General features: G+C 34.8%; 1 protein-coding gene across 1 annotated transcript; it reads left to right on the plus strand.

Moving 5' to 3' along the window:
• Nucleotides 1-8,454: 8,454 nt before the first annotated feature.
• On the plus strand, nt 8,455-11,664 carry LOC142512736 (uncharacterized). Its single transcript, XM_075619700.1, has 2 exons — nt 8,455-10,326; nt 10,618-11,664. The coding sequence occupies exons 1-2, from the start codon at nt 8,455-8,457 to the stop codon at nt 11,662-11,664; spliced, it is 2,919 nt and encodes a 972-aa protein (XP_075475815.1).
• Nucleotides 11,665-13,300: the final 1,636 nt, after the last annotated feature.

Here is a 13,300-nt window from a genome sequence, read left to right on the forward strand (position 1 = left end):
ACCTTGAAAAGTTAGTTCCAGCCCAAAATGTGGTTACAATATGTCTATTCCTAACATGAGTTGGATATTTTGTTAAAACATTTTTGGTGGACCTTTGGGTCTCAATATGGGACCATTCAAGTGCATGCACATTCCAGATTCTGAATTAATGGATTGTGTGTGTGTTTTTTTAATGATTAACACTTGTGTGAGACGACGAGTCGTATTTTATGAGACGAATATCTTATTTGGGTCATCCATTAAAAATATTACTTTTTATGCTAAGAGTATTACTTTTTATTGTGAATATCGATAGAGTTGACCCGTCTCACAGATAAAGATTCGTGAGACCGTCTCACAAGAGATCTACTCATTTTTTAATTAGAGTATGTTTCTTGTTAGATGGTCTTATGTATTTATTTTTATTAAACAAATCAATCTGATCTATATTTAGAATGAAAAATAAAACTTTTAACATATAATATTATATTTTTTCATGCATAGGTTGGATTTGAGATCGGTATAACAAAATTTACTATTGAGACGAGTTTTTGTGTTTATATTTTAATACAAGAACTTTTTTGTTGTTTATGTTTGTTCGTTGCGATAAATACTTGACGATATAATCAACTATCCAATTCAAAATCATGTTACGTGAATTGTGATACAATACCCCAAATGAAAACGTTTTGTACTTGTTTATTAACTGATGCAATGTTTATCAAAATTTCACGAAATTAAGTAATCTAAAATCATTTTAAGAAATCTAACTTTTTCCATCCTAACACAGAGACAACGAACGATGTCAAAAATAGTTCAATTTACTGAAGTAAATATACCTATCCGTTGATTTAATAATTAAATATGCCATATTTTTGTTTCATAAAGTTCAAATTATTTGAAAATTAGATATAACGTATAAAACTCAAAGATTTAGAAGATTTAGGTTTGAGTTTTAATAAATTTGAATGTTTAAGTGGTTCTGAACGAATATATTGATGTTGAAAATGGTAAATTTTATATGTTAATATAATATCTTAATGTTGAAAGTAATAATAATACATTATTTATGAAGTCGGTGGAATTCATTTCAAAATCCACCAGAGAAGCACTCGACGTGCAACAGTAGTGAAAAGAGAGGAATAACCAAATAAGACTTGTGATTTTCTTTTCGATCTTGCTATTCATTTGTTTGTTTATTGATGAACCGACTTCAATTATGAGATAATTGACATTAAGTCTTCAATTTGAAATATAAATTTCATATTATAGATGATGTTTGAAATTCGTAAATTTTTGGTGACATTAACATGAAGTCTTCAATTTGAAATATAAATTTCATATTATAGATGATGTTTGAAATTCGTAAATTTTTGGAATAAATCCGATAAATTGTTAAATTACATCGAAATTAAAGATGGTTGGATATAATTAATATTATAGTTGTGTTCTTTGAAATTATTCCTAATTTATTATAAGGAAGTAATTTTAATCGTTAAATTAAATTATGGTGTTGTTTGTTGATTGTTGTTAAATCAAATTATATATTCGGAGTCTATTAAGTATATGTTATTATTTGATATGAAGTTTTCGTAATTCATCGGATGTTTTGATAAATCATATTATCCAAAGTTAATTGTTTAGGGTGTATTTGATGTTAGTATCGTTAACTAAATACATCAGAATATTAATTATTGAAGGATGAAGATTTATAATCGAATTTTATATTTTTGTTGAATTAATTGTTGTTAGGGTATTTGATGTTTTATATTGAGGCTGTTGTGATAGTGCTGATACAATAACAATGATATGATAATTATTGTTGAATTATATATATGCGTGCACGCATCAGGATCAAATAAATAGCCATATTTTATAGATATACTCGATTATCAGGTACGTGTTGACGTACGAGCATATGTTGTTATTGTTTAGTATTTATAAATATTATTGTGTTTAACAATGATAATCATCGGGAATGCATGATTTCATAGTAAATATATATTATTGTTGATTTTGTTGGCTGTCGGTTACTGGACAATGCTATCATTGTCTTTCACAGTAGTAGGGGAGCAAGACGTGTCGCAGTAGTAGGAGAAAGCTGATTTGTTGTTTTCAAAGTAGTAAGGGGAGACGTGTCGCAGTAGTAGGAGAAAGCTGATTTGTTGTTTTTCAAAGTAGTAAGGGGAGATTTGTTGATATTGTTTGTTGTGATATCAGTCGCAATCCAAAAAGAGCGAAGTGATATTCCTTTTATAATTTCAGTTATATTTTATGTTGTTAATATAACTGTTATGTGTCATGATGATGTTTGTTGTGTATGCTCATTCTTTGGGTTTGTTTTTGTTGGGCTTATTACATGACTAGTGCTGAGACGGGATATAGGTGAAGGAATATGTGTGTCTAGTCAAAAAATTCATGTAGTTGATATTTGATATAGACAATATAACTTATTATCATATTCTGCCTTATACTGTCTCTGATACACTGCTTTAAATAATGTGTTGATCGCTTTATTTTATTGTATATGTGTTATAGTATTATGTATTGGAAATAAAATCTGTGTGCATGTTATGTCACATATTATATAATTATGTGCACAAAATGGCTACGTTGGTCCATAAATCAACCATTTTTTGATAAAACCTGCCTAATTTGACTCACTTCGAGTGACAATAAAATGCTCCAAACATACCTATATCTAAATTAAATAAAATTCCCTCTTTCACAAGAATTTATTTTAATCGCACGAAGTTGAGTAATCTATGTTTCATATATTTATGTATGTGTGTATTTTCAATATACGAGAGTATTCCTCTGTCAACATTCTATAATCAATTGATTCACGAAATCCCATGTCTAGATAAAAACTACACAAGTAAATAATCTACTGTAAATAAATAAATAAATAAAAATCTAATTCTAGGGTTGTGTGTTGAATATATAGATAATTTAAGAACAAATAGATTGTAAAATGTATCATTTTCAACGTGGGGATCTCGACACATTTTTAATTTCACACAACGTATTTTTTAATACACCATCGGGCTACGATTGGGGTAACCAAAGTTGCATTAGTAAATAGAGTATGTCTCTTGTGAGACGATCTCACAGATCTTTATCTGTGAGACGTGTCAACCTTACCGATATTCACAATAAAAAGTAATATTTTCAAGCATAAAAAGTAATACTTTTCATAGATGACACAAATAAGATATATGTCTCACAAATACGACCCGTGAGACCGTCTCACATAAGTTTTTGTCCAGTAAATAAAATTTGACATTTTCTCTCAATATAATAATAATTATTATTATTAATAAATTTGAAGATGGATATAACTTCATCTTAATAGAGGGTGTCCATTACATAAAACTGGTAAATTCAATATAGTTTTTCAAATGATTAACTAGGTCCTACATTTTTTGTCCAAGAATCATCATCTAAATTTGTACCAAAGTGACATTCTAATATAAAATTATATTTTCCCTCAGCATCAATCAATATTTACACCCTAATAAAACAAATTTGCCAAAAGAATTTCAGTCAAAAGGTCTAATCAATTGAAAGAATTAACCAACATATGTCAAATTCATCGGTCTCGATGTATTTGAGATCATAGTGCGATTCGAGAGAAGTTGAATTGATACATATTAAATTTAAATTTAATTGTTATAAATTTTGGTTTGTTTATATAAATTATTTTAATTAGTTGAAGATTAGTGTTTAGAGTTGATAATTCACAATGACAATGAAAATTAATTATGTAGATTTTATACTGTGATAATTTTTTTTCAAAATATAGGATAAATAATATTATTATTTGTATTTAATTTATAATCAGATCAATTGTGGACTAACTTAACGTAATATAATATAATAAAAGCAAAAATTTGTGTGAGACGGTCTTACGAGTCGTATGTTATGAGACAGATCTCTTATTTGGGTCATCCATGAAAAAATATTACTTTTTATGCTAAGAATATTACTTTTTATTGTGAATATCGATAGGGTTGAGACCGTCTCACAAATAAAGATTCGTGAGACCGTCTCACAAGATACCTATTCTATGCTAAAATATAATTTGCAACACTAATGTTCTATTGTTAAAGAAAGACACCTCACGAGAGATAATCTCGAGACACCAAACATAAATTTTTAAAAATAAATTTAAAAAATCGTTGTTATTTCAAATATATCGATTGAAAGATATTATGTTTATTTTTTTTAAAAAAAAAACATATGCATCATTTTTTTGTTGAACAAATGGAAAAATCTGTCAGCACATGTTTGCCTATTGCAAAATAATATATATATATTTTAAAAAAAATAAAATGAAAATTGTGAATGGCGTTGAACAATTAATTAATATTTGTGTGGATCACGTGTATGGTCCAATTTGTATATTTCTTCTCCCCGGGCAAAGTCTCGTGAAGTCCATGTGAAGTATTCCCCACCAAAATAAATAAAGATTATAAGATTATAAAATATTAATTTATTTTTTCAAGAAAAATGATAATAATAATTCTTAATGCTTATTAAAAGAATCAAAACTTGTTGCTTGAGATATTTTACTATTTAATTGATATGAATTTCACTGTTATTATCACCTGTAATTTTTAGTAAAACGATAAATATTCAGTTCTACAATTAGTATTAGAACCAAAATACATGTTTGATTCTCATTGATTGTAAGTAGATTGAGAAGAAGATTATTAAAAAAATTGACTTAGATCATTACCACCAGCTTTATATGTATATATATATAAACTTTTTTGATTATGAATCTACTACCAGAAATTCAAAACGATCTTTTCATAGGCGTTTGCCCCCGATATTTTAATTCATCTTTGTTTTTTACTATTTAAACTAAGTTGAAAAAAAAAACGTATATATTATAAATAAATAACATTATAAATAGTTGATTTCACTCTAGGTGTGGATCGAGTCAGGTAGGATATATATCTCAGTCGGATCATTAAAAACGTATATATTACTCACTCTGGGTGAAGACCGAGTCATCCCACAAATATATATCAGTGAGACTATTTTACAAGAGACTTCATACATATATTATCTTATATAATACTGAATCGATACATTTAAATTTAAATAATTTTTTACAAAAAATTTTTTTATGTTTAAACTCCGATGTCGTATGTTTGAAATTATAATGGATAATGAATATGGATGATCATGTACTAATAATATATGGCACGAGAATATAAAAAATTTATTTTGATTAATTTTACATCATATAGTTTTTCATGTACAAATAATCTTATATGACACGAGAATATTAAATTTGTTATTTTTTATTAATATTGATTTATAAGTTAATTTGTATATTCACAATTTCGCAATTTTGGTCTCCTATTTTATAAAATTTTAGTATTCGCAATGTATTTTTCAATTTTTTGACAATTTTAGTCTTTTTTCTTCGTGAGTGCTCATATGACACTAACACACCAGCATCACATCAACATCAAATCTGAAAAAATGACTAAAATTGCAAAATTAAGATAATAGGCTAATACTGAAATTTGACAACATAAACGAACAAAATATCAAAAACACAAACATATGACCAAAAATACAATTTTTTTTAAGAGATCATATAGTTTTCCTATAAATATTTGATGATGTACAATTTTAACATGCTTATAATATCTAAGAGGTGTATGGTACCTCAGCGATGTCTATTGTTAGGTCCAGTTATTATAATGTCAATTAATTATCAAACGATATAAATTAAACTTCAATATGCAGCTAAATAGTTTAAAATACTTAAAATGAACCTCAATGCCTGAAAATTTTCGGCACGAGCTACCTGTAAATAGGACATATAAAAAATTTAAAATACCTGTAAAAGAAATATGACTAAAGATGACACTGTTGTATTCAAAATAATCACACACAAATTCCGACCAGACATAAATCAACAATTCATAAGCAGCAGTTCAAAATATTGCCGGCAAGAATCACAACAACAAAACTAAATCTAAACTCACCATTACAACTTCAAATAACCATACAAATACATGGGCCATCTCACCAGTAAAAAGACTCTGATATAAAACTAATTCGACTACAATATAATAAAATAGACTGACTTGGAGACTTCAACTCTGAAAACCGAGAAACCATATCTCACTCACGAGCTCCACGTGCAGAATCTCCTCCTTGTGCTTCAAAACTATTTAGGTGACCTATCATGGTTCCCAACAACAACCATAATAGCCCCAATAAAAAAAATACCGAGTTTATGATTCTGATGTGAAATAGTTAAACAACAATAACGATAATCATAAATAATGTATAAACATTTAATGAAATGAAACATGCAATCCATGAGCATGACTCAATAACAACAGAAGAATATGAGTCAATAAACGATATGATAACAACAAAAATAATGTTCGAGCAAGAACACACAGGGGACCAACATTGTCATGAAACTAAACTGTCATGTCAAGTATGCAAGATATGCCGTGTTGTGTCCAATAAACACTCGTGACTCTGCCTCCATATAACTGATAACGATACAATAGGAAGGTACAATAACGAATGATGTATGATGTCAATATTTAAAATGCATATCACACATAAAATGCATAAAGAAATAGACAATCATATTTTCGGTCTCGGAAAGAACTAGACTCGAAAGCCACTCGCTGATTCCGAAATAACCACGTGTGCCAGAAATAGAATATAACAGAACAATGATTAACAAAAATGATATGACTCAATGTCTATGTCATAATATCATGCTCTAAACTAAATGCAATAAAATATATCAAATAAATGAACATATAATCAACAAGACATTTAACAAACATATATAATCCACATAATCACATTAACAACCACAACAACACATAAATATGTTTAGAACATAATGTATACGTTACCGTTGTATATTACCGAACTGTAAAATGTTTATACCAACTTTTAACAATGACCCAACAACTATCAACTTTCCTTCAAAATCATCGGCTTAAAATGATTAAATATTCACAAGATCGAATAAATTCACCAATAACAACAAATAATTTAACCAATTTAACTATAATTCCAAAAATTCTCAAAGTCCAATATTATATCCACAATTCTCTAATCAAAGCTAAAATAATTCACTTATTTCCAAAATTTACTAAAGTTGATTTATTTGCTAAATCCAACTTTACTGATTTAAATTACCAAAACTTAATCCAAATATTCTCAATATTTCACCAAATCGCATATTATTCTAATAACTCTTCATTCCACAATTTCAATCTCATATTCGGCTAAAATTATCGAATTATTCAACAATTCGTTTAAATTTCCAACTTCCTAGCAAAGTGATTTTATTTAACTAAATATCACTCAAATCAATTCCAATTACTTCTAAAAATCAATATACTAACATTAAAACTCAATATAATTGCATAAACCAATCTGATATTAATTTATAACTCGTCGAATTATACCTCAAAGTTTTCTTACGATCGAACCTACAATATAAACCCAATATATACGTTAATATAATGTATTTCAATGGAAGAAAACGAATTAAATCAGAGCGTTAAAATCCTGGATTTCGCCAGCTTACTAAATTCGAACAAGGCTAGAAATTCCAACTCAAAAACACCAAGATTGGAACTTAAGCTTGTCACTTGCTGATGCCCTGGAATGCCCCGGGTCAGGGATAGGCCCTGGGACTTCCCGGGCCATGGAACATATCCATGGTTGGTGCCCGGGCCAGGATGGGATGCTCTCAGGCCAATAGCATGACAAAATGGATTAATGTCCCGAGCCATTGGACGACCCGGGACATGATTTCTCCAAGATGTGGAATACCCGAGCTCTTTTGTAAATTAACCTGAGAGGCATTCTGCTCGGTCACCTTGATATGATTGAAGTATTTAATGTCGCCGATAAACAGTGTGTATAGCCGACTATCTCCGACACTAATGCAAGTGGTCAATGAATAAAGTAGTCTGGATGTGACAAGTGTACGATTTGACATGTCAGAACAATAGGGTATAATCAGCCACCCTATTATAATTAATGCTCACACACAAAAAACGAAGTCATCATTGCATCCTCTACTATAAATATCAGGTTCTTTACTTGCATTTACTCTCAATTCAGAAATTGAATACACATTAAATACTCTCATTTATTGTTCCACACCAATTTCACAGCCATCACTTGGCTACATTGGTTTTATTGCTTGAGTACCCTGCTGACTTAAGCATGGGAGTGGTCACGCCGGACACCCCTCCGGCGCCCATTCACGTGGTCACTTTCTGTTTACAGATCTCACGAATCGGACCGAGGAGTTGCGAGATTCAAGCCAGGCGTCCAACTCATATTTCCTTTGATATTTTGATAGTTTACCCGGCAGAGTTCCCGACCCGACTCGTCCATTTCGCCCGGGTTGCATCATTGGCGCCGTCTGTGGGAAATTCTGAGTTCTAAGGCGTTGATATGGCCCCTACTAGAAGAGCAAACCAAGACACTTCTCGAGTCCAGGAGGAGAACAATACTCGTCTTTTTGGTGCAGGTGGCCCTCTCCCTAATGGTCCTCAACCCACCATTCATTTAACTCCCGAGGAGTTAAAAAAGATTATAACTGATGCTGTTAAGATGGCTACGGCAAAGAAGGTCACCACTCGTCATTCCAGTCATCCTAAGCAGCAACGGGAGCAGCCGCAAGAGGAAGAGAGAAGGGAGGAGGAGAGGGAATCAAGCGCGGGTTCTAAGTCCCCCACTGTTGCGGAAGAATTAGGGGAATTGAGGAAGAAAGTCAAGATATTGGAGGGACAAGTTGGTTCTAAGGGCAGTGCTCCAGTTGTAAAAGGTTGCCCGTTCTCAGATATCATTGTCCGGGAACCACTACCCGGGCATTTCAAGGACTATGATGGGAGTTCAGATCCCGAGGAGCACCTCGCTCGTTTCGAAAACATGGCCATGTTGCATTGCTATGGAGACCAAATTAAATGTAAAGTGTTCCTCACCACCTTAGTGGACTCCGCACAAAGATGGTTTGAAGGGTTGATGCCACAAAGCATCAGTTGCTTTGAAGATTTCCAAAAGGTATTCTTGCATCAATTTAGCAGCAACAAGAAGTACAAGAAGACCGCTTTCAGTTTATTTGAGGTAAAGCAGAGGCAAGATGAAACCCTAAGGGCGTATCTCAAAAGATTCAACCGAGTGGCCCTGGATGTGCCGACCTGTGCACCCGAGACGAAGACTACAGCGTTCATGCAAGGGCTGTGGGAAGGGGATTTTTTTCGATCCTTAACTAAGAAATTTCCCGGGAACTTCGAAGATCTCTTACCCCGAGCAGAAAAATACATTAATATGGAAGAAGCGCAAAATCAGAAAAGAGAGGCCTTGAAGAGATCAAGAGGAGACCAGGCTGTCAAACCCGAAGAAAGAGCTCCCAAGAAAAATGGCCCGGGACATTTCTCTCATGTACCTTTGAGAATTGCCCGGGACCGAGAGGTTCAAGAATGCAGCTCAGATGTGGCCCCGCTTCCCAGTCCTGTGGCGAGAGCGTCAAGGCCAGAGCATAAAGGGTACTGCACCCTCCATAAAGATTGTTCCCATGACACCAATGAATGCCGGATCCTGAGGAAGAAATCCATTATGCACCCTATGCCAGCATCTCATCCTCCTCGAGATAAGTCTAGACAGCCACCTTGGTTGTCTAAACGTCCCGGACCGAATGTTCCTCCAAAGTCAACAAACATCCCGAGCGGAAGTAGAAGGGGAGAAGTAAGTTCTCGGGAAGAAAGGGGCCGACCAGTAGAGAGGAAGGACCCTTTCCCAAGCCAAGGAGTGATAAAAATGATCTCGGGAGGGTCCACAGATGGTGATTCCAATCAAGCTCGGAAAGCAAGGAGTAGGAGGGAGTGTTTGGAGGTCGATGGAGGGAGGAAAGACGAGCCAGTCATAAGCTTTGGACCAGAAGACCTCAGAGGAGTTAGTCTACCTCACAATGACGTTCTTGTCTTTCAGGCCCGAGTGGCTAACTATGATGTGCTGAGAGTATTTGTTGACAATGGCAGCTCGGTCAATGTCATCTTTAAGGAGGCGCTGATCCAAATGGATTTACAAGAATATCAATTAGAGGCGGTTGAGACTGTCTTGTTTGGTTTCGCTGGACATGCTGTGTACCCTGAGGGGGAAATCACTCTACCCCTGACCCTGGGCACAGGAGACCCGAGGAAGACAGTGATGAATGTTTTTACAGTGGTGGATGCTCCATCCTCGTACAATATCATATTGGGAAGGCCGGCCATGAATGAGATGAGAGCCGTGGCCTCCACTTATCACCAGAAAATCAAGTTCCCGGTGCGAGGATAGGTTGGAGAAGTTAAGGGAGATCAGCCCTCTTCTCGGAGGTGTTATGGGGAGACAGTCCTGGTAGATCAAAAGAAGGCAAAGAGGGAAGGGAAGGAGAAAGAATGTCAAGAGGGGGCCAAGGAGAGAGAAGTGCACTTTGTCGCTAAGGAAGAACAAGAAGTGGTGGAAATCGAGCCAGGAAAGCACGTCCGGGTGGCCCGAGACATCAGCACATCCACCCGGGTAAGTCTCTTACAATGTTTGAAAACTAACATCAGTGTTTTTGCCTGGTCTCAACAGGAATTGGCCGGGATCTCACCCCAAATGGCCGAACATAAATTAAATATCCTCCCGGGATCCCGGCCCGTGAAGCAAAAGAAGAGGCATTTTGGCCCTGAAAAAGATAAAGTAATTGAAGAGCAAGTAGGAGAGTTGTTAAGAGCAGGGCATATCAGGGAAGTCCAATTCCCTACCTGGCTATCAAATGTGGTTCTCGTCCCAAAATCTACTGGGAAATGGAGAATGTGTCTGGATTTCAGAGACTTGAATAAAGCATGCCCAAAAGATTGTTATCCACTCCCCCGAATTGATCAGCTGATAGATTCCACTTCTGGATGCGAGTTATTAAGCTTTCTGGATGCATATCAGGGGTATCACCAAATCCCCTTAGCTCTGGAAGACCAGGATAAAGCCAGTTTTATTACCTCCGGGGGCACCTTTTGCTATGTCGTTATGCCTTTTGGATTAAAAAATGCGGGGGCTACGTACCAACGCTCGATGAATCTTGTCTTCCAAAAGCAAATAGGTCGGAATATTGAGGTGTATGTGGACGACATTCTAATCAAAACCCGGGAAGTCTCCCACTTCATTGATGATTTAGCTGAAACTTTCACCACTTTAAAACAATATGGAATAAAGCTCAACCCGGGCAAGTGTGTATTCGGGGTCAGGAGTGGTAAATTTTTGGGTTTCTTGGTAACTGACAGGGGAATCGAAGTCAACCCTGAGAAAATCAGAGCAATAATGGACATGCCTTCTCCTCAGTCTGTCCGAGATGTGCAGAAATTAACTGGGAGGATTGCTGCCCTGTCGCGCTTCATTTCCCGATCTACCCATCGGAGTTATCCATTCTTCCAAGTCCTAAGGAAAACGCAGAAATTTGGCTGGGACAACAAATGTGAACAAGCTTTTCAGGACATGAAGAAGCACCTGGCCGATTTGCCTATTTTAGCCAAGCCCGAGCCCGTGGAAAAATTATGGGTCTATCTCTCCACCACTGAATTTGATGTTAGTTCTGTGCTCATCAAGGAAGAAGGAGCCGATCAGAAACCAATATATTATTGTTAGAGTAGGTGCCCGTCGAGCCAAGTGTTGGCCGAGTGTTCACAATGAAACTCTATGTATAAACGATCTTTATTTTAATAATATTTGAAATTATTATTTTGGCACTTCTTTATCTGTATACCCATGCTAGTTGCATAGATAAAGTCCTTGAATATATAAATAGTAGAAAGAATATGAGATGCTCATATGATGAGTATCATGAAACTCATATTTGGAATACTGTATATTCTAAACAGTTCCTAGTCGATTCAGCCGCCGCTAAGAAGGATATAGGCCGCTCGAGTTAGAGACTAGTATCTGCGATGTGAGTACCATGTTTCATTGGTAGGGGACATTGTGATGTTCGAGCATGCAGATAGGTGCTCCTGGTAGAATGCACTGAACAACCCTCCATAAAGGACTTTCCAAGTGGTTCTCACTTATCGAGTGGAAACGTCCTAGTTTATGGTTGTACACCATTAGTCCTTATGATCCGGGACAACATTGAGACTCTATGTGCTAGAATTACACTTTGACTTGTTTACCGACTCTCATGGGGTCATCAGGTGGCAAGGTTGGGTGTTCTGTTGAAACATATAGGAGTCGATGCATTGTAGTCGGGGATTCACCGCTTACCTTCGGGTATGGATATCCTATGTGTTCTCATGTATATATAGGTTGAAATCTCTGATCAGAGTATGGTGGTAATTATGAAAGGGGTTTCATAGATTACACCATCGATGCAACTACAACATGACACATAGTATCGATTCATTGACAACTCTCGATAAACCAATGGTTGTCGAATCGGTCGGGATATATGAGTTGAAGGGACCGTACTGTACGTTAACCACGTTAACCATAATTGAATGGTTCTTGCAGGCACTATCATTTGATACCTAGGGAATCATGTAAGCTTTGGTGCTAGGCGTTTAACATGATTCGTTGGGTACTATCAGACTTGAGTTCTGACGTTCTTATTATCAAAAGAGTTGATAATTAAGAATGGAGCAATTGGGGTATGCTCATATAAGGACATGTTTAGTCCGAATCACATGGAGATGTGAACCCACGGCTACTTGTATCAATGAACCATTGAGGGCCAAACAAGCACTAGCTTTCTAGATCCCGTTGAGAAGTAAAATTGTTCAATGTGTTGAACGGCTTGTAAATGAGTTTATAAGCATAAATAAAATAGAAGTATGACTTCTATGAGAGAAATGTGACTTTTAATTTGTGGAAGTGTTCCTAGATTAAAAGTTGGCCAAATAAATAATGTATTTGAAAATTGTGATTTTCATAAACATTATTATGGACTAAATTAAATTAATTCATGTGTTGAATTAATTAAACACTAGTGGACCTAGTAGAGTCCAAATAATTAAATTAATTCAAGTGTTGGATTAGTTAAACAATATTGGGCCTTGTAGAGCCCAATTAGAAATAATTATTCAACTAGTGACTTGAGTGAATTCAAGTAATGTTTAATTAGTCTCAAATATGTTTGAGATAATTAAAATAAGTCCATGGATTTTTAATTGTTAAAAATCAAATAAGACTTGCATGCATGGGGGGTGAAAAGTTGGGAGACAACTTTTGCAACATCCAAGGCATGACATGCCTTTGGAATTCACACATTTTCCCACAACCAAGACTAGTC

Source organism: Primulina tabacum, chromosome 1, assembly GCF_025594145.1.
Source record: "Primulina tabacum isolate GXHZ01 chromosome 1, ASM2559414v2, whole genome shotgun sequence".
In the NCBI taxonomy this organism is placed as follows: domain Eukaryota; kingdom Viridiplantae; phylum Streptophyta; class Magnoliopsida; order Lamiales; family Gesneriaceae; genus Primulina; species Primulina tabacum.